The sequence below is a fragment of the Schistocerca americana genome, chromosome 9 (assembly GCF_021461395.2).
Source record: "Schistocerca americana isolate TAMUIC-IGC-003095 chromosome 9, iqSchAmer2.1, whole genome shotgun sequence".
In the NCBI taxonomy this organism is placed as follows: Eukaryota; Metazoa; Arthropoda; class Insecta; order Orthoptera; family Acrididae; genus Schistocerca; species Schistocerca americana.
Genome location: NC_060127.1, coordinates 178697291 through 178719748, shown reverse-complemented (window position 1 = coordinate 178719748; position 22458 = coordinate 178697291). Strand labels below are relative to the sequence as shown.

At 46.9% G+C, this 22458-nt stretch overlaps 1 protein-coding gene across 1 annotated transcript in view; it reads right to left on the bottom strand.

Moving 5' to 3' along the window:
* LOC124550796 (neprilysin-1-like) overlaps positions 1–22458 on the bottom strand; it is a 487987-nt gene that overhangs the window by 17498 nt on the left and 448031 nt on the right. The window contains exon 20 of the mRNA XM_047125521.1: positions 13655–13822. Within this exon, the coding sequence (XP_046981477.1) occupies positions 13655–13822 (168 nt within the window). The remainder of the gene's footprint in view (positions 1–13654; positions 13823–22458) is intronic.

The window sequence follows — 22458 nt, the reverse complement described above, 5'->3', positions numbered from 1 at the left end:
AGTAAGAGTCCTGTAAGAACTCAAGGAGAGAATAAAAGGTGTGATCTCCAACATTTCTCAGAAATGCGCGTTCGGGCACTAAATTGTACTGTTGAACAATGGTTTGGGTGCATTAATCATGCTGGCGATGGGATTGAGACTCTGTATATTGAAAATTCTGAGTAAATGCTTTCTCTCAAACAGTGTTCACATAATTTTGACTCACCCAAATTGTGTACTGTGTATTAAGCCGGGGACCTAGAAACAACGGAGAGGCTCCGTCTTGCCATAGCCTTCAGTGGTTCACAACCTCCTAACAGGCCACAGCAGTCCACCCACCACACCGAACCCAGGGTTATTGTGCGGTTCAGCCCCCCAGTGGAACCCCCCCCTCTCCCTTTCCCCCTCCCCTCGCCAGGGAACGTCTCATACCAGACGAGTGTAAACCCAGATGTTAGCGTGGTAGTGTAACTATGGTGTACGCGTACGAGGAGACAGTGTTTGCACAGCAATCGCCGACATAGTGTACCTGAGGCGGAATAAGGGGGACCAGCCCACAAGCGCCGAGGTGGATGGAAAACCGCCGTAAAAACCATCCACAGGCTGGCCCACACACCTGACCTCGACACTAAACCACCAGGCGGATTCGTGCCGGGGACCGGCACGCCTTCCCGCTCGGGAAGCAGCGCGATAGACCGCGTGGCTACCCGGGAGGGCCACCCCTTATTAGTGGACATTAATGTAGAGTGTGCCAGTTCTTTTCCTTTATGACTGTTAGATCTCTGCTGTGCACACTTCTAGTGAGGTTTCTGAATATCTGTGGAGGAATGGCAGTCATTTATTCCTCAAGGGCCGCAACTAGTCTGGAGCGAAGCTGACGTTGTAAATCATACTTCCAGGTGTTGCGTTGTGTTCAGGCCGAGTCTCAGGGCGGGACAATCCATTCCAGAAATGTTATTGTCTGAAAGCTACTGCTTCACAGTTGCTGCCTTGCGACAGGGAACATTGTCATGGTGATACAGTTTGTGAGCAGTTCCTCTACTGTACGTGGCACGCAATGCTCACCCACCTACGAGATCTGTTAAGGGGAGCCGGAGGTGCCTATGCTGCCAAGTCTCAGGAACATTTATGAATAAACTACCAAATAGAAAAATTTGAATTTTTTTTTACATATAGAGTGGTTTAGTATTGCAGTTATGACAAAGGGATTTTGGAGTATCTTTTCTAGTTTCCTTCCAATTATTTTTTTTATTAATGACCCAAATTTTTTTACAAACTACTGAAATGAAACTACTGAACATATTGCCAAATGGCTGTGTTACAATGTAAGTTTGACCACTAGGAGTGCTGTATAAAAATTTCATCTCTCTAGCTTGAGTGAATTTTGAGAAAATTTTCCTTATATTCGAAAAATTCTAATTTACGAGAAATGGCTATCAAAGTTTCTCAATACATTCCTGCACTAAAGGATGGATTATCAGGGTCTTCTTCTTCATCCTCCAAAAGCTTCCTCTTCTGTCTTCTTTTCTGGCCTGTTGTTCCATCATACTTCATATGCCTTTCTCTTCTTTCTGCTCCTCTTATCCTTTCTCTGTCAATATTTCTTAGTGCTCGTACAGTGTTCACCCCAGCTTTAAATCCTAATGCCTTCAGAACTTCACACTTCACACTGTTCCCTTGTTTGTAGGTTGCTATTGCATCATAAATGCCAAAGTGCTGTGTTTTTATGCTTACAAACACCCTTTTAGGAATCACTTTCCAAATCAAATTGTTTACGCTCTCATTAGGATTCTGCGTCTTTCCGTGTAGACATTTGTGTAACAATTGTGTCTGTGCTAAGTCATGAAAAATTGGTTTTATTGTTCCCTCCTGATTCTTGTACATACTGCATATTACCCGCTTTACACAAGAAGTATAATACTACCAACAACAGGCGCAACACTGAACTAATTCGAAACGGTAAACAGCAAAGAGACGATGTTCCGCGCTCTTATTCATTGTAGTATCGCAACTTGGTATTAGTGTTAATTTTCTTTTCCCTACGGTCTTTTTTTTTTTTTTTTTTTTTTTTTCTTTATTGTATTTCAATTCCCCTATCGGGGCGGGCTGGCAGCAGCATATGCGCTGCTCTTCAGCCGAAAGACATAGAACAAAACAATAGAAGACATTTAAAAACAGCAAAGGAGAGAAGAAGGCGAACATAGATATAAAAAGGGAGAACATCATGGAAGGCAATATACAAAAAACGGGGTGACTGTAAAATGGAGATAAAAAAACTGTTTAAAAGTAGCACACACAAAAAGCCACACACTGCGACGATTAAAAGAAACACAAGGCACAGTATGACTGGAGCATAAAGGTGTTGACGGCTGGCATAGCACACAGCGTAGCACTGACGGCGAACCTCAAGGCAGCACACAATTAAAATCACACCTCTTGACGCACACGAGAAAAGCACGAAACACACCACTGACGTGGCACACTGATGTTGATCAATACAGAGGATCTGCCAGGTTCAAGGAGATGAGGGAGACCTGAAGAAGGGAGGGAGGGGAAGAGATGGGGGAGGGGAAATGGGGGGCGCTCGGAAGAGGGCCAGGTAGGGAGGGATGTGGGAAGGAGAGAGGCAAGTATGGGGTGCAGGGTCTCAGGGGAGGGGGGGATGGAGGAAAATCCGCTCTGGGAGAAGGAGGAAAGAGGAGAAGGGGGCCCTGGGGAGGGGGGGGGGGAACAAGGCCGGGTTATAGTTGGAAGGAAGGGTATATGTCACGGCGAAGTTCGTCATCCGGGAGGGGGAGGCGTTGGAAATTGCCCTGATGAAGGAGATGGAGGGTGTGGAGGTGGAGAGAGGGAGGGATACAGCGATAGAGGCGCGGCAACGGGCGGGGGGTGGAGAGGAAGGAGGAAACCAGAGGGTGGGGGGGATCAACCCTGCGAACAATGTAAAGGATGCGGAGATGTTGGAGGAACAAGAGGAGATGGGGGAAGGGGATCAGTTCATACAGGAGCCGTGTGGGGGAAGGAAGGCGGATACGGAAGGCAAGGCGGAGCGCATGGCGTTCAAGGATTTGGAGAGCCTTGTAAAAGCGGGTGGGGGCGGAGATCCAGGCGACGCTGGCATAACAGAGGATAGGACGGATGAGGGATTTGTAGGTGTGGAGGATGGTAGAAGGATGCAATCCCCATGTCCGGCCGGACAGGAGTTTCAGCAGGCGGAGGCGGGAATGGGCTTTCTGCTGGATGGTCAGGAGATGAGGGGTCCAGGTGAGGTGTCGGTCAAGGGTGAGGCCAAGGTATTTCAGGGTGGGGGTGAGTTGGATAGGACGACCATAAAGGGTGAGGTAGAAATCTTGGAGGCGAAAGGAGCGAGTGGTACGGCCTATGATGATTGCCTGGGTTTTGGAGGGGTTGAGACGGAGGAGCCACTGGTTACACCAAGTGGTGAACTGGTTAAGGTGGGTTTGGAGGGTACGTTGAGACCTTTGAAGGGTAGGATAGAGAGCCAGGAAGGCGGTGTCATCAGCATATTGGAGAAGGTGAACTGGTGGGGGTGGCTTGGGCATATCAGCTGTATACAAGAGATAAAGGAGAGGGGAGAGGACAGAACCCTGGGGGACGCCAGCCGTGGGATAAAAGATACGGGAGTTGGTGTTGTGGAGGGCGACATAGGAAGGACGGTGCGAGAGGAAGGAAGCGACCAGACAGACAAAATTGATAGGCAGGGCGTAGGTTTGGAGTTTAAAGAGGAGACCGGGATGCCATACACGGTCATAGGCATTTTGGAGGTCAAGGGAAACAAAAATGGCGGAGCGACGGGAGTTGAGCTGGAGGGACAGAAGGTGAACAAGGTTGAGGAGTTGGTCATCAGCAGAGAAGGAGGGTCGGAAGCCACACTGGGTAAGGGGGAGGAGGTGGTGTTGAGCAAGGTGCCGATGGATACGGTGGGAGAGGATGGATTCAAGGACCTTACTGAAGACGGAGGTGAGGCAGATGGGACGATAGGAAGAGGCGGCAGAAGGGGGTTTGTTGGGTTTGAGGAAGAGGAGGACGCGGGAGGTCTTCCACAGGTCAGGGTAGAAGCCAGTAGAGAGGATGACATTATAGAGATGGGCGAGGACAGTTAGGAAGGAATAGGGGCTTTCTCGAAGGTGACGGTAGGTGACACAGTCGTGACCAGGGGCCGTGTTGCGTTTGGACTGGAGGAGAAGTTTAATGTCGTGTGCTGTGATGGGAGTGTTGACGTCCGAGGGGGGCAACTGCCCCAAGTACTGGAGACTAGGAGCAAGTGGAGTGACTGAGGTATCAGCACGTTCCATGACGGTGGGGAAAAGAGAATAATCAAAGTGGGGATCATCGGGGATGGAGAAGACCTCGGAAAGGTGGGAAGCGAAGTGGTTGGCCTTACTGAGGTTGTCTGGAAGGGGGCGATCGTTATGGAGAAGGGGGTAGTGGGGAGCGGAAAGGGAACCAGTAAGACGATGGAAGGCAGACCAGTACTTGGAGGAGTTGATAGGGAGGGTGGCATTGAGTCGTGTGCAGGTCTGGCGCCAGTCCCGGCGTTTCGTTGCTGTAATAAGGTTCCGTACGTGTCGCTGTATTTGCCGGTGGCGTTGGAGTGTATCCCTGTCACGAGTGCGGAGGAAGGAGCGATAGAGGCGGCGGGATTCACGGAGGAGGAGGACAGCCCGCGGAGGGAGAGTGGGACGGTGTGGGTGGATGGTTTTAGTAGGAACATGGGCCTCCACGGCGTCAGTAATTACCGTCTGAAGGAAGGACGAGGCGCGGATGATGTCGTCAGGATGGCGATAGGTAAGAGGGTGGCTTTCGACCTGGGTGGAGATGGAGTCCCGGTAGGCAGCCCAGTTGGCACGGCGATAGTCATGGACGACCTTGGGAGGGGGTGCAGGTTGCGGAGCTGGAGGGGGGCGGTTTGCAGACGTTATGGTGAGAAGGACAGGGAGGTGATCGCTACCTGTGGGGTCAAGGACGGCGACAGTGATACGCCCAAGGAGGTTGGCGGAGGCAATGACAACATCGGGGGTGGTGTTACTTTCGGGTCGGGTGTGCTGGGGAATGGGAACAAGGTCACCCTGGATTGTGGAGAGGAACTGATGCCACCGCCGAAGGGCAGCAGGAGTGCGGCTATGGACGTTGAGGTCGGCGGCAATCACATAGGTGGAGAAGGTGTGATCAATGTGTGAGATGAAGTCATAAGGAAGAGGAGCAGTGGAGCGGACATAGATGGTGGCACAGGTAATGGTGAGGGAGGGGAAGAAGACGCTAAGGATAAGGTGTTCAGTGGGGTCATTGAGGAGAGGTTGTGGCCGGACGGGGATATGCTTAAGGTGGCCAATCGCGACTCCACCCTGCGCACGAGGACCAGGAGCATCAGTGCGGTGGAGGATATAGGGGGAGGAGCGGACAGAATGGTGGGGCTGGAGAAAGGTTTCATTCAGGAGGAAGGTGTCGACCTGGTGGTGGGAGAGGGTGTGCATGAGGAGGTATTTGTTGGAGCGGAAGGAGCGAATGTTCTGGAAGAGGATGCGAGACTCGTGCCGCGCCATGACGGGAAGGAGGGGGGGAAGAGAGGGAAGGGAAGAGACTTAAACTAGGGTGTCGAGGCGGGTGAAGGTGAAGTGGGCTTGGTTGTGGGAGTAAGTGGCGAAGGTGTTCAGGTGGAACACAGAGCGAGCAGCAAGGGATATTTGTTGGAAGGTGTGCGGGCGCTGAAAAGGGTGAATGTTTTGGAGTACAACGGTAATGAACCGGATGATGTCCTCGGCCGTGGGGGGTGGACGGAGGGAATTGTTAGGATGGACAGGAGGATCGACGGGACGAACTGGGACTGTAAGTTCAGGGGTGGCTGGAGGGGGTTTAGCTTTACACTTGTGGGAGTATGTGGGATGGGGGCCATTGCAGGTATTACAGGAAGGAGGAGCAGCGAGGTTGGGGCAGTTCTTGAGAAAGTGGGAGGCCTTGCAATGGGGACAGGTGGGGGGGTTTTTGCAGTTGGGAGTCAGGTGGTCATTGTACATCAGGCACCGTTGGCAACGGTAGGATTGGGGAGGGGATTTGGAGGATTCAACAGGGTGGCGACGGTGGTATATCAGGGCACCCTGGGTGAGGAGATGGTCTATGGACGGGGCGGACTCTGAGAATACCCGCATGAGGTAGGTGGGACCAGAGGCATTGTGGATACGGCGAGCAGAGCGGATTTCCAAGTCCGGGTGGGAGTTCAATTCTACCAACACTTCATCCTCTGTGATCACCGGGCTGAGCTTGGTGATCACAGCGGTGTAGGTGGGGGGGCGACGGGGAGGCTGGGGCTGACGAGGAGTGGAAGCGGAAAGGAAGGGTGTCAGAGAGGCGTGGGGGCCAAACATAACTCGTGGGAGTTTTCGCAGGAGGTCTGTGTGAAATGATGGGGATGGGGACTTGATAAGGACTGAGTCCCTGCGGGGAATGAGTTGGGAGATGGGAGCACCAGGTAAGTACTTTCGTATTTCCTTGGTGAGGGTACGAGCGTCGAGGAACTTAGGATCGGGAGTGGACAGGACAAAGGTGTGGAGGGTGGGGGCCAAGGTAGGGGTGGCAGGAGGAGGGGTGGTGTCCATGGTGACGGCAGGGGGAGGGGGAGGGGGAGGTGGCGTTGATTTTTTGTGGGAAGTGGCGGGAGCAGAGTCGGTAAGGACGCGCTTTTGGGGTTTTTTGGAGACTGGAGGCTGGGAGGAGGGGAGAGGGACGCGGAGGAGAGGGAGGTGGCGGGTGGCAGATCCCTGTGGCGTAGTGGAGGCACCGGGAGAAGCAGCTGGTTCAGTGGTGGCGATGGTGGCTCGGCGCAACGTGATGCGTGCGGGAGATGCAGAAGACGAAGCGACGGGGTCGGTGAGAGAGGGGAAGCCAACCACCTGAGGGGCGGCAGCAGAGGCGGCAACAGAGGCGTACGTGAGGGCGGGGGTAGTAGTGGGAGCTGTTGAGGGTGTGGAGGCTGGAGGAAGGGTGTAGAGGTGTGGGTATACAGCAGGGGAGGAGATAGGGGGGTGGGTAAGTGGAGGAAGGGAAGGGGAGGTGGAAGGAGGGAGGCCAGAGGCGGCACTCCAGGAAGTGACTGTGGGAGAGGGGGAGGGGGAGGTGTAGATGACGGTGGAGGTGGGAGTACTCATTGCAGACGAACGGCGACGGACAGACGGACGTGCAGCAGGCGGCGGCGGCGTCGGCGTCGGCGATGGGCAGCGGCGAACAGCAGGCGGCGTCGGCGTCGGCGTCGGCGTCGGCGGCGAACAGGCGGACGAACAGCAGGCGGCGGCGGCGGCGGCGGCGGCAGCGGCAGCGGTTACGACGACGGCGATGGACAGCCAGCAGGCGGACGGACGGACGAACGAACGAACAGCGACAGCAGCGGGCAGACAGACAGACACACACAATCTTCGAAGACGGAGATTCCACTCTGAGAGTAGCCCAGGCTTTGCAATCTGACGCTTTCGAAGGAGGGGATCCAACCCTCTAGATGCCTACGGTCTTCCTCTTCTTATAATAAACGGTTACTAAAACGTGGCATCGTAACGAGAACAAAAGTGTACGACAATATTAAATGGAGGAAGATGTTCGGAATTCTGAGGAAAACAGGAGTAAGCTGTAAGGAAATACGGGAAATATTTGTTACAGAAAACAATGTAGCCAACCCTTGCACACTTTCTGTATGCGCAACATAAGGCGCTGTATGCGTAACAGGCCGAGAAAATCCCAAGCAGTTCGCCAGGAAGTCACGAGAGGGTGTTAGATGGTTTCAGCGGCCGCCCATTTCTTCTGCAGGCGTGGGGGAAAATGGTAATAACTCCACTTCTAGGGCGAGTAGAACAGTAATTCAAAGTTTACATTAAAGAGGAATGTTCCAATTAATTTTCGGTAGCAAAAAAAAAAAAAAAAAAATCGTAATTTTTTGGACCACCTCCGGCTCCCCTTAAAAAAATTCCGGAACTTCGTCTACAAAACTTCTCTACTGCTACCTTTTACTTATTGTGCATAGTCTCCTTTGAAATATTCTCCCCCACAATTGATCAGACCAGCCACTCCCCTGGGCAACAACTGTAAAATACCTGGGAGTGCATCTAGACGCCAAACTGTTGTATAGTCATCACATTATGGAGAAGAAGACGTCTGGCCTCAAAATGCTGGGAGCTCTCCTCCCCTTTCTGAAGAGCTCATACCTCAGCCAACGCACGAAACTCCAGTTGTACCATGCCACAGTCGAACCATCTATTTTGTATGGATCGACCTCTTGGGGTACTACGTGTGCCACTAACTACAAGAAGTTACAGGTTGTACAAAGCAGATGCCTACGATGGATCACAGGAGCCTAATGGTGGATCCGAAATCATGACATTCATCGAGCCTTAAGCGAATCTTACCTCTCAGACAAGGTCAAGGAGAAGGCACGAACTTTATTTCGGAAGTTGGACATGATACGTGACAGTACACCACAACTCACCACAGTAGGTACGGTAGAACCATTACGCAACCACAAATATAAAGTACGGAAGGCGGTAGTATTTGAGCCTCCGTAAATGATATCCCTACGTAATTCTCCATAATTTAAGGACATATCGTCCTTTAGCACTTCTACACACATGTTTTCAAACACATACCAAAAGCAGCGAGTTAAAGGACCCTTCTGTGTGCCCAAACTAAAGCTGAAAGAAGAATAAATAAATAAAGAGAAAATTTTTACCCCTTCCATTCCCTACAGAAGTAAAAATCAACGAAGTTGATCAGACTTCAGCACCACCACACACACACAAAAAAAAAACAAAAAAAAAAAACAAAAAAAAAAATCCACAATTGATACAGCGCTCCCAACGCCGTTTCCACTTCCGGAAGCATTCCTGGTACACCTCTTGCTGGATCGCTCGAAGCGCCATCTGCGAATTTTCTTTTGTCTCGTCCATCGTTGCAAATCCTTTAAAAGGTTTTTTCAGCTCTGGAAATAAAAAAAAAATTCCGTGGGACCAGGTCTGGAGAGTACGGAGGACGAGGCAGGACACTGATTTCGTTTTTTGTGCAATAGTCACGCACCAACAGGTATCAATGTTCGGGTCCATTATCCTGATGCAAGAGCAGTGAATCGTCTCGCCACATTGCAAGCCATTTCTTTCTCACATTTTCTCGCAGGCGTCGCAACACGTCCCGACAGTAGCATCGATTAACAGTTTGTCCCTGTGGCACGAATTCATAATGAACAAATTCTTCAAAGTCAAAGAAAACTTTCAGCATGGCATTCACATTTGACCTGACGGGCACTTTTTGTCTTGGAGAACCTTTCCCGACTCATTGTGATGTCTGAACCTTGGTCTCAATATCATACCCGAGAACCACATCACATCACCAGTAATGATTCTCTTAAAGAACATCTCTTTCTTATTTGTGTGATTCAAAAGTTCTTCACAGATAGCGAGGCGAAGGTCTTTCTGGTCTTGACTCATGAGCCGTGGGACGAACTCGGCGACAACACGATGCGTTCCAAGATGCTGTGTCAGGATTTCATGAGATAATCCAACTGAAATATTACATTCTTCTGCAATCTCTCGGACAATCATCCTTCGATTGGCATGGACAGATTCGTTGACGTTCGTGACATGAGCGTCGAAGGGCGTTCCGAACGAGGGCCATCTTTAACTTTCGTCCGGCCATTTTTAAAGGGTGTGAACCATTCGTAGCACCGAGTAAGGCTTCAGCACTCATGACCGTAGGCTTCCTGCATTATTTTGGTGTTTTTGTGTAAAGGTTTTCTTGAGATTCACGCAGAATTTTGCGCAGACTCGTTGCACCTCTAACTCTGCCATCTCGAAATCCGCAAACTGTGCGACACAACTTTCTGTTCAGTTCAACATTAACAGACATGCAACAATGAAACCTCTAGGCGCGCAGTCCGGACCCGTGCGACTGCTACGGTCGCAGGTTCGAATCCTGCCTCGGGCAAGGATGTGTGTGATGTCCTTAGGTTAGTTAGGTTTAAGTAGTTCTAAGTTCTAGGGGACTGATGACCACAGCAGTTGAGTCCCATAGTGCTCAGAGCCATTTGAACCATTTTTTGAACAATTCCGGCGGTTACACATTAAAAACAGGCGTGTGCAGGGATGCCGACCATATTTCACTCCAACAAACTATTGTTGTTGTTGTTGTTGTGGTCTTCAGTACTGAGACTGGTTTGATGCAGCTCTCCATGCTACTCTATCCTGTGCAAGCTTCTTCATCACCCAGTACCTACTGCAACCTTTATCCTTCTGAATCTGTTTAGTGTATTCATCTCTTGGTCTCCCTCTACGATTTTACCCTCCATGCTGCATTCAATATTAAATTGGTGATCCCTTGATGCCTTAGAACATGTCCTACCAACCGATCCCTTCTTCTAGTCAAGTTGTGCCACAAACTCCTCTTCTCCCCAATTATATTCAATACCTTCTCATTAGTTATATGATCTACCCGTCTAATCTTCTGCATTCTTCTGTAGCACCACATTTCGAAAGCTTCTATTCTCTTCTTGTCCAAATTATTTTCGTCCATGTTTCACTTCCATACATGGCTACACTCCATACAAATACTTTCAGAAACGACTTCCTGACATTTAAATCTATAGTCGATGTTAACAAATTTCTCTTCTTCAGAAACGCTTTCCTTGCCATTGCCAGTCGATATTTCATACCCTCTCTACTTCGACCATCATCAGTTATTTTGCTCCCCAAATAGCAAAACTACTTTACTAATTTAAATGTCTCATTTCCTAATGTAATTCCCTCAGCATCACCCGACTTAATTCGACTACATTCCATTATATTCGTTTTGCTTTTGTTGATGTTCATCCTATATCCTCCTTTCAAGACATTGTCCATTGCAATCAACTGCTCTTCCAAGTCCTTTGCTGTCACTGACAGAATTACAATGTCATCGGCGAACCTAAAAGTTTTTATTTTTTCTCCATGGATTTTAATACCTACTCCGAATTTTCGTTTGTTTCCTTTACTGCTTGCTAAATAAACAGATTGAATAACATCAGTGATAGGCTACAAACCTATCTCACTCCCTTACCAACCACTGCTTCCCTTTCATGCCCCTCAACTCTTATAACTGCCATCTGGTTTCTGTACAAATTGTAAATAGCCTTTCGCTCCCTGTATTTTACCCCTGCCACCTTCAGAATTTGAAAGAGAGTATTCCAGTCAACATTGTCAAAAGCTTTCTCTAAGTCTACAAATGCTAGAAACATAGGTTTGGCTTTCCCTTAACCTTTCTTCTAAGGTAAATCGTAGGGTCAGTATTGCCTCACGTGTTTCAGCATTTCTACGGAATCAAAACTGATCTTCCCCATGGTCGGCTTCCACCAGTTTTTCCATTCGTCTGTAAAGAATTCGTGTTAGTATTTTGCAGCTATGACTTATTAAACTGATAGTTCGGTAATTTTCACATCTGTCAGCACTTGCTTTCTTTGGGATTGGAATCATTATATTCTTCTTGAAGTCTGAGGGTATTTCGCCTGTCTCATACATCTTTCTCACCAGATGGTAGAGTTTTGTCAGGACTGGCTCTACCAAGGCTGTCAGTAATTCTAATGGAATGTTGTCTACTCTCGGGGCCTTGTTTCGACTCAGGTATTTCAGTGCTCAGTCAACAACCATTAGCGCGAAGTTACGAATGTTCCAGAATTTTTGAACTGACCTGATACCGTAACACCACAGCCTCCGTACTTGAGTATTGGCAGTACACATGATGGCAGGTAACGTTCTCAAAGCATTCGTCAGCCCAAACCCTCCCACTGGACTATCATAGGGTAGAGCGTGATTCATCACTCCAAATCACTTGTTTCCAGTCATCCAGTCATCCACTGTCCAGTGGATCATGTCCGAAGGAACAGGTACGGCTGCAACTACCGCTGCTATGAAAAACATGAAATGTATGTGCAGTTGCGAATGTGAACCACTTCCAGTTGTATAATGGAATGACGACAGTGAAAATTTGTGCCGGAACGGGACACGAACCCGGAATTCCTGCTTTATGCGGGCGGTCTCCTAATCCATTTCGGCTATCTAAGCACGACTCACGGTCCGACCACTCCCGTAATGCGGGAAGTCCGAGTTTGAGTCGTGGACTAGCACACTTTTTCATTCCAGTGTACAGCTGGAAGTGGTTCATCTTCGCTACTGCGAATACATTTCATGACGAAGATCTGTTGTTCAGAGGTAGCTGGTCGACACTTTTACCCCACGCTTTTTAACTGCTTATTCCAGCTAGCTTGCTGGTAGTGCGGTAGAACACACGAGTGATTCCTTCTGCTGTTTTCATGCGACTTCTTGCAACCGTCCTTCGAAACGCTAGACGGTCCCTGTCCGTGATCACATGAGCTCTATCTGGTCTCGGTTTAGCTGTGGTCGTTCCTTCACATTTCCACTTCACAATCACATCAGCAAGAGTCGACCTGGGCAGCTATAGATGGGCTGAAGTGTTCCTCATGGACATTTTACTCAGATGACATCCAAAAACTAAACCACATTCAAAGTCACTAAGCTCTCCTGACCAACCCTTTACCAAGAGAGGTAGTGGTTAGCACACTGGACTCGCAATCGGGAAGGCGTCCGTCTGTCCTAATTTAGGTTTTGGTGATTTCCGTAAATCGCTACAGGCAAATGTCGGGATGGTTCCTTTGAAAGGTTACGACCGACTTCCTTCCCTAGTCTGAAGGTACCGATGACCTCGCTCTTTAGTCCCCTCCCCCAAATCAACCAACCAACCCATTCTGTTGTTATTACAAGTGTAATGTGCTGCGAATACATAGAAATATAGATCCCTTGTCATTCAGCTACAAAAAGCAGGTCAGCAACTGGAAGCAGTTAATTCCATAAATTATCTGGGAGTACACGTTAGGAGTGATTTAAAATGGAATGATCATATAAAGTTGATCGTCGGTAAAGCAGGTGCCAGACTGAGATTCATTGGAAGAATCCTAAGGAAATGCAATCCGAAAACAAAGGAAGTATGTTACAGTACGCTTGTTCGCCCACTGCTTGAATCCTGCTGAGCAGTGTGGGATCCGTACCAGATAGGGTTGATAGAAGAGATAGAGAAGATCCAACGGAGAGCAGCGCGGTTCGTTACAGGATCATTTAGTAATCGCGAAAGCGTTACGGAGATGATAGATAAACTCCAGTGGAAGACTCTGCAGGAGACACGCTTAGTAGCTCGGAACGGGCTTTTGTTGAAGTTTTGAGAACATACCTTCACCGCGGAGTCAAGCAGTATATTGCTCCCTCCTACGTATATCTCGCGAAGAGACCATGAGGATAAAATCAGAGAGATTAGAGCACACACAGAAGCATACCGACAATCCTTCTTTCCACGAACAATACGAGACTGGAATAGAAAGGAGAACCGATAGAGGTACTCAGGGTACCCTCCGCCACACACCGTCAGGTGGCTTGCGGAGTATGGATGTAGATGTAGATGTATTGATTCTCTACTGGGAGCACAATATTTCTTCCCTCCTTTTACGCTAGCGGGGCCACCTGTCGTGACATCTAGTGGCCAAATGCGCATTACATTGGGGTGTACGAATACTTTATATCACGTAGTGTTTATTTTGATAATGGAACACGCTGATAGCTAGAGATGCAGATGCTGATTTACTCACGTTTCCATATCCGATGAAGAACATTTGGTTATGAGTGAAGTTCTGGAATCCAGGCAGCACGCCATCCTCATTACGGTTGCGTATGAGGTACAGCTGGTAGGCTACGAACGCCTCCAGCAGGCCCCCATTGTCTGCGATGTTCTCGTCCAGCGTCTGCTCTCCATCAACCTGCCAACAGTCACCGACACATCAAAAAATCAACGTTTCTTCCTGTTGTTTTATGTATGATATGGTACAATAGCGTATCCAAAGTTGTGACCTCTAGGACAGGAATAGCTCATATTAATGATGAGCACGTAATAAGACGGATGGTGATGCTTTGCACAATGTCATGGGTCAGTGTAGTCCGTTGTGCTCCAGCCAAGGGCGTTATTCCATCACATCTGTCTGCAGAATATGCTTCGGGGCGCATGCAGAATAATTACCGTTGTTTTCATGTTAGGTTACAAGTGCTGAGGATACTTAGCTACTGTACTGGCCACTATGGGTGCCAGAAAGCAAAAAGGCAATTAATACATTGTGAAACGATAGTTTTTGGACGATATAAATTGTACTAGAGAGAGTCAGAAGTAGAAGGAATGACCCAATATGGCACTTACCCCAGTATTGTCTGTTACTGGGGTAGGCAACAGCTGGCTCATGTGGAGTGAGACAGACAAAAAGAACAGACGGGCGGGACATAATTATGCTCTGTCAGTCGCCATATGCAACCCATCATACACCCTTCTTCTTACTTGCACATTACAGCAGTATCTGCTATCTGTGTTACATGCTGAGATTTTGTTCAAATTGATACTGAATTGATGTATTTGTCTGTTTAGTGAGGCAGTTCACTTTGTAAAGATCATTTACTTCTGCAGTTGGTGGGTGGGGGGTTGGTAGTAGAGGGTAGTTGTTCTCTCCCCCCACCCCCCACATATCCCAACTGGATATGTATGCTCTTGGTATGACACGCACAATGGGCACACAAAATAAAAGTGGTTCTCGAAACATACCTTAACACATATGAGTATAAGCCAGTATGATTTCTGTAACGATAATGTTGACTGAACTTTAAAACTTGCAAGGTAAAATCTATTTCTAAAGTCTTTATGTTTGAACGTAAGTCACTGACGTCACTAAGCATCGTAATTTGAAAAGGCAATAAACCTCTACTGTCATCAGATGAAAAGCTGTTTAAACACAATCAGATGAAACCATGTGCTTCCAGAGGCCTTTCCAAGTCTCAGGCATTTATGATATCTACGTGCTGGCATAAGCTGGCGCCAGCCCGTCATGCGGCAAAGTGGTTGCGAGACGATAGACAGAGGCCAACAACAGACTCACAGGAAACGCGCCGCCATCGCCCTCTCGGCTGGCAGTATTTAGGATCGCCACCACAGACCAGAGGGCGAGTCTGTTCGAGTCTGTCGCAACCGAGTTAATTGCAGTGTGATCAGTCGTGGCACAGTGGGAATCGCAGTAGCAGTTAGCTGCGCCGCTAACAGAGACAGGCAGCACACAGCAGGCATAATTGCAAAGATAGCGGACTTTATACTTCACCACCACTGAGATTAATGTGGACTATACAGAAGAACTTGTACCAAAGCTAATATCTTGAGTTAAGTAAACAGTTTGTGTTACAGAATGAGGATACTGGCCACCAAACAAAAACCTCTCCTTGCTTCATCATTGTACAGGTCTACAGAGACAACGAGATGACATAAAAGTTTATAAGCAGACCAAAAATATGTACCAAGACCGGATTCGAACCCAGTTGTCCTGCTTAGGAGACAGATGCGCTAACTATACGCCACTGTGCCACAGTGGCTTGCCACAGACTACCCTAGGGTGCCTAGCTCCCCATTTATGTCTCAGCTCACTTGGTATTCCTCCCAGGATATTCCATGCAGTTGTGCGTAGGGTGGCAAATTGGTTTACTCATCTGCCTAGCGAGCAGGAGAGCTGGATTCGAATCCTGGCATTGCTACAAATTTTCAATCGTCGCTTCAGTCTGGATTTATACATCATTGATCCTTGAGACTTGAAAAGTTCTCTCTTCAAGTGATAAAGCAACTAGGTCTGGGTTTCAGGCAGGCTCTCCCTTTTCATTCCTTGCCGAGGTGCCATTCCAATGCAGTTGGAGTGCCCATGCAATGCGGTTCGAGTTGAGGGTGAACACGAAGTGGATTGAGTCATGAATGGGAATTTGCGTTGAAGAGGCACGTGTGCTAGAGTAGTCTGTGCCGGTGTGCAAAGCCATGTGCCAGGGTGGCGTAGAAGATAGCGCATCTGCACAGTGCGCAGGAGACCCGGGTTCTAATCCCAGCCTTGGTAAAAAAAATTCATTTGTCTCTTTTGTCTTCATATGGAAATGTTTAAACGCAAATTTACGTGCCATCTTTACTTGTATAGCAGGCAAATAAACCTGTGTCTAACGGTTTTGGAAGGATAAAAAAGCAAAGGCAAAGCTCCGGGTATTGACGCTCATGGGCCAATAGGGGCCGACCGACCGCCATGTCGTCCTCTGGCAATGTTCTCACTGGATGCAGTATACAGGGGCTTGTGGCCAGCACACGGCTCTCTCGGCCGTTCTATTCCCTGGAGCCGCTATTTCTCACTCAAGCACCTCCTCGAACGGCTCCACAAGGCTGAGTGCATCCTGTTGCAGTCCTCCCACCTAGGAGAAATCTCTGACGGTATAGTGAGCCGAATCCTGGGCCTACTCATAACAGCCAAATATGCTGCCCACCGAGCTAGGAAGGTGGATTTCAAAGTACACTATAATATTTCTGGCTTAGTCAGCCATCATATTTGTCTCCAATAAGCTGTTCCCAGAGCAGTGGAGATGCAAGAAGTATATACGAGCTGCATTCAAGTTCTATGGCCTCCCATTTTTTTTCTCCGGACTGGAAAGAGATAGAAACATGCGCATTGTTTTAAAATGAGGCCGCGTTCATTGTCAATACGTCCCAGAGATGGCAGCACCGTACGGCACATGGAATTTTACCGCCAGCGGCGAGAATGAGAACTGTTTTAAATACTTAAAATGGCGACGTTTTCCTTAGTCGAACAGCGTGCAATCATTCGTTTTCTGAATTTGCGTGGTGTGAAACCAATTGAAATTCATCGACAGTTGAAGGAGACATGTGGTTATGGATGTGTCAAAAGTGCGTTCGTGGGTGCGACAGTTTAATGAAGGCAGAACATCGTGTGACAACAAACCGAAACAACCTCGGGCTTGCACAAGCCGGTCTGAGGACATGATCGAGAAAGTGGAGAGAATTATTTTGGGGGATCGCCGAATGACTGTTGAACAGATCGCCTATAGAGTTGGCATTTCTGTGGGTTCTGTGCACACAATCCCGCATGACGACCTGAAAATGCGAAAAGTGTCATCCAGGTGGGTGCCACGAATGCTGACGGACGACCTCACGGCTGCCCGTGTGGCATGTTGCCAAGCAATGTTGACGCGCAACGACAGCATGAATGGGACTTTCTTTTCGTCGGTTGTGACAATGGATGAGACGTGGATGCCATTTTTCAATCCAGAAACAAAGCGCCAGTCAGCCCAATGGAAGCACACAGATTCACCGCCACCAAAATAATTTCGGGTAACCGCCAGTGTTGAAAAAATGATGGAGTCCATGTTCTGGGACAGCGAGGGCGTAATCCTTACCCATTGCGTTCCAAAGGGCACTACGGTAGCAGGTGCATCCTACGAAAATGTTTTGAAGAACAAATTCCTTCCTGCACTGCAACAAAAACGTCCAGGAAGGGCTGCGCGTGTGCCGTTTCACCAAGACAACGCACCCGCACATCGAGCTAACGTTGCGCAACAATTTCTTCGTGATAACAACTTTGAAGTGATTCCTCATGCTCCCTACTCGCCTGACCTGGCTCCTAGTGACTTTTGGCTTTTTCCAGCAATGAAAGACACTCTCCGTGGCCGCACGTTCACCAGCCGTGCTGCTATTGCCTCAGCGATTTTCCAGTGGTCAAAACAGACTCCTAAAGACGTCTTCGCCGCTGCCATGGAATCATGGCGTCAGCGTTGTGAAAAATGTGTACGTCTGCAGGGCGATTACGCCGAGAAGTAACGCCAGTTTCATCGATTTCGGGTGAGTAGTTAATCAGAAAAAAAATCGGAGGCCTTAGAACTTGAATGCACCTCGTAGATGACGAAATGTGGTGTGAGGTACCTGTGACAGATGTTAGCTTCGGTACCATTCCCGTGAGAAAGACCGCCTGCATAATGCTACTGCTGTATGATTGGCTGCTCGGGACATCAACTTGAAGACAGCAGGTTAGTGAACTATAACAGAACCTTCCTATTCCACACAGTGCAGTGGAAACAACTAGGCGCCTCTCGTGTACTGCACGCACGGAACAAATGTGCTCAGTGACACGTCATCTGCAGTAATGCAGAGGAGGTAAAGGAGGATGATTGTTCAACCTCGGTGTAGAAAGAGGACGTCTCCATACTCCTTTAATGCGTCGATACTCGCGAAGAGCAGCAGAACTATTGCTGGTTTTTTTTTTTAGTATAAAACAGCTTTACTCACCAAGTCCAGACCCGCGTTGACCGTCTGGAACTGTAATTCACACTGATGCTTGTGTTATCGACCCTACGTCACCGTATCAGTACTGGCGCCTAACGGCTTGTCATCGAACTAACACGTAACGACGCAAATCCTGCAGCGCTCAGTCTGAACATAATTCCCGTAAAGTTGGGTACCCATACGACAAAAAGTTTCCCTCCTGCACTGGACCAGGTAGCGAAAGTTTATGACCACCCTTCACATTTCCAGTGGCTTCTGATGGCAGTCGTAAGCATGGCTAAAACATGATTACTTCTTGCTATGTTGACTAGGACTCAAGTTACGTTAAAGGAAATAAACGTATTTTGCAATTCCTATTGATACGTTCCTTTCGCTGTGATTACCCTAGCCAGTTGATCAACACAAGTGTTTTCATATGTTTCACTGTACCAAAGCTTATCCAGTTCATAATCCTCCAATCTAACATTCGAATTACAGATCTTTGTAACTTCACGGACGCCCTTTTAAAAATGCCGAGAGCGATTGTAACCACTGGAAGTATTCCAAAACTATTACGTAAAATGAATACTCCTTCGTAACAGAAGTTGGTTCTGAAGTCACGTAACAGACACTTTCGACAACTACATACAATTATCCGACCCTTCCATATCGATCTTTTCACTTTGTAAAGACTCTATCAGCTTTCTTCGTGTGGTACAAGTTTTTGTATTTGGTTTCTCTTTTAGAAATAGTCCCTCACTTGTGACGGAACGTCACATAAATTGACATTTCGAGAAAAATTAAAAGGGTTTTTTGTGTGTTAAAAACAGTGACGTGTGAACTATAAATTATTGAAAGACTGCGTCCGTGTGCGCGATGAATATCAAATATTAAAAAAATATAGTTTACTATCTGTAACGCTTGCAAACAGCGATCCGTTCAACAGCCTTTTGTTTTAGTATCTGTGTAATGTAGATGAAGAAGAACAGAGATAATTTTTTTGGGTTAGACTTTTTTTCCTAGTCTGTTTCGTCTAGCGGAAGGCCGCCATTGTATCACAGTCTGATATTTAATGTAAGTGTGCCTGTAAGTTATCAGAATGTATGTCAAACTGTTATTAAAAGTGTTGGTTATTGAGGTAGTGAGCACCTCCCATAATAGTCACCATTAACTGTAATTAATAACTGTATTTCAGAACTTCGTATTGCGGGGAGCTCTCTTTCCCTAGCAGCATTTGGTCGGCCATTACGCTGACGATATTTTTTAGTTAGAAATTCAGTCTGTAATATTAAATGTAAATGCGGGAGACTTCTCTATTTTGATCTTTTAATAGTTTCAAAACTAGTAACGTAAAGACAAATTCCATTCTTTAATGTTTTCGTACTGAATGAGTTCAATATGTTTAAGATTGGCTGCTTAACGACAGATGAGATTCTCCTCAGCTTTTGTCTTGCAGATAACAAATAGTAAAAACAGAAAAATATATCGTTTAATAAGCATAAAAAATATCTCAGTTTCTTTGTGGAAGTTAATACGTAAATGACCAGTAGCCCCTGACAACCAAATTAGTCATTGCAGTTTGTGTGATGTCCTTAGGTTAGTTAGGTTTAAGTAGTTCTACGTTCTAGGGGACTGATGACCATAGACGTTAAGTCCCATAGTGCTCAGAGCTATTATTACGGTTGTGTAAAAGCACACACATTTTCTCTCCCTAATAGCAGCGCTCACGCGAACTATCTGTTAGAAGGCGGTGAGTCGCGCGCTGTGTATAAAATATTATTTCGTGCGTACTTCGGAATAACCGATGTACGTACGTATGTTATCGTGGTACTGGGTTATTTCAGAGTCTCATGCTTGTCCACAATATTTAACAGAGAAAATAATATTGCAGTACGGAGTAAATAATATTGCAGTATTCAGTATTTATTTTTTTGATTAATCACTGCATGTATAGAATTTAACAAAACTCTCAATCCCGAGTGTCGCGCTATACTTTATTAATATGTGTTGGGGGTCAGTACGACCTATTAGTATTAGGTTTTGTGGCGAATAACTTCCGTCAACTAACTCTGCACACTTGATATGAGAGCACTACTCATCTTCATTTTAACGCCGTATTTAGAAAAGCGTATTGAATCAATTTGCCAGAAGCTGGGTGCGCTTTGAATGCTCATCAGATGCCTCGTAGGTATGCAGATTAGATTTACAGTTATGGCTCCAGATCAAATAACATGACAGATCATTTCCATGAAGTTAATAGCCTATCTGAAATATCAACTACCGCACACAAAACAAACTTATTTGATAAGATCATGAACTCGCCAGGGGCCTCGCGTATTGCTTATCGCTACAAGACCTGGGAATTTCAATTGAATAATTTACTTTAATGGTTGCTGAATGATAGTATTTGATCTGATACACGTTACTAAAACAATATGCAATTTAGTCCGAACACATCAACGTCAAGATTACAGACAACTTGAGAATGAATTTTAAGTAAATAAAATAAAACAGCGATCGAAAAATTAATGGTTATTAGGTTTGTCACCAGCGTGATGCTGGACAAATACGGTTGATATCGTGCCCACGTGCATAAAGTACACAACTCAACATACATTTTCTACCATGCCTGTAAAACTGTCTAAAATAAGTAGAGAATGAATCTGAAAAGAGCACATGACAAGTCAATGAGTAAAGGAAGGAACGGAAAGAATCGCAGCCGGACGGGTGAACTTCAGTGAATTAACTAAATACCTAAACGAAACACGGGTAGCTACGGAGAAAGATCCTCTTTGAAACAGGAATTAGATGCAGAGTACAAGCTGACTAGTGCGTGAAGCGCGTAGATCAAATTATGGAAACTGAAAGTGAAAATGTGGGAATGAACTCCTCTCCCTTCATTATACCATGGTCACCGAAGTCGGGAATCTTCACGCGACTGTGGCTGAGCTGACTCCACGCGAGTCACCGTGCGAATTGCTGTAGCGGCTGCTAATCACTGCCGGCATAGCCAGATGTGGTGATCGTGAGTGGAGACTCTCCTGATAACCGATCACAGGTGCCGATAAGTTCAAACTAGAACTTCGAAAACTTGGCAGAAAGCTGAAGTCAAGAAAAACATCGTGCAATCGCGAAATCTGAAAAGTATGAACATCCAAATGAGAATCCGAAATAGAGTCCCTGCCTAAATTTTGATTGCCTTCTTTCATACAGTGAAAAGGCACCCGGTACAGTATTCTTAGCCAGTTCCAGAAATAACTGTCAGTCTCAATAAAATTCCCAACAGCCGCGTAATTTAAGATGCTATTTCATTTTATTTTGAAGGCTACCAGTTTCAGGATTTCACTATGCCATCTTCAGGTCCCATATGCATAGTGAAATGCCGAAACTGATGGCTTTCAAAATAAAATAATAAAATAACGTGTTAAGTTACACGACTGTTGGGAGTTTTATTTACGTTGACAGTTAATTAACCAGCCGATGTCCCCTGTCCATGATGGACCAACATAGTCCCAGAAATGGTGAAATTGCTCCTCCAATGAGGTGTCTGGAAGTCTGTTCAACAGCGCCGATCATCAAGTGGAAGGTGTATCTATCAGTGAGCTTTGTTTTTATGGCATCCAAGATCGAGAAACGCCCCGTTCCCACGGTCAGACTCGTTTGTCGGAAATCTTGGAAATTTTGTAGAGCATGTCAGAGGATTCTCAGGGAGAAGGGAGAGTCTGGAAATTTCGCAGAATCGTGTGCCAACATTTACATAACTTTTGGAAACGGCGTCTGGAGTCCGAATTACAGTGGGGTGACGGCAACTGGAAAGCTGAGAACCCCACCAAAAGTTTGTCAACAGGCGTAGTTCTCACTCTTTCCACTACTGGTTTCCCATTTTGCTACAGAGAATTCCAGTCATCCATTCTACCACCCATTGTTTGAGGTACCTTCAAGAAAATTCCTGAAAGGGTTGCTCGGCTGCCCGTGCGGTTCGCCAACTGCTCTTTTAGTGACTGACAGCTCCTCAAGAATCTGAGAAACGTTCCGTCTTTTTGTCCACAGCGAAGAGGACTTTCCGTGATGAAAACCGGTCACATTAAGACAGAAACTACTATAAAAATTAAATGTTACATTTAGTATCGAGATATGGGTTATTAACATTACTACGAGCTACATCCTAACCACTCATGTAATCAGCGTGCAAAACAAGTCAGAAGTTGGCATAAAAAAAAGAAAAGGGAAAGTAAATGAAACAAGAGACTCTCAGATGTAAATTCATTATGTGAGTAGAAGGCT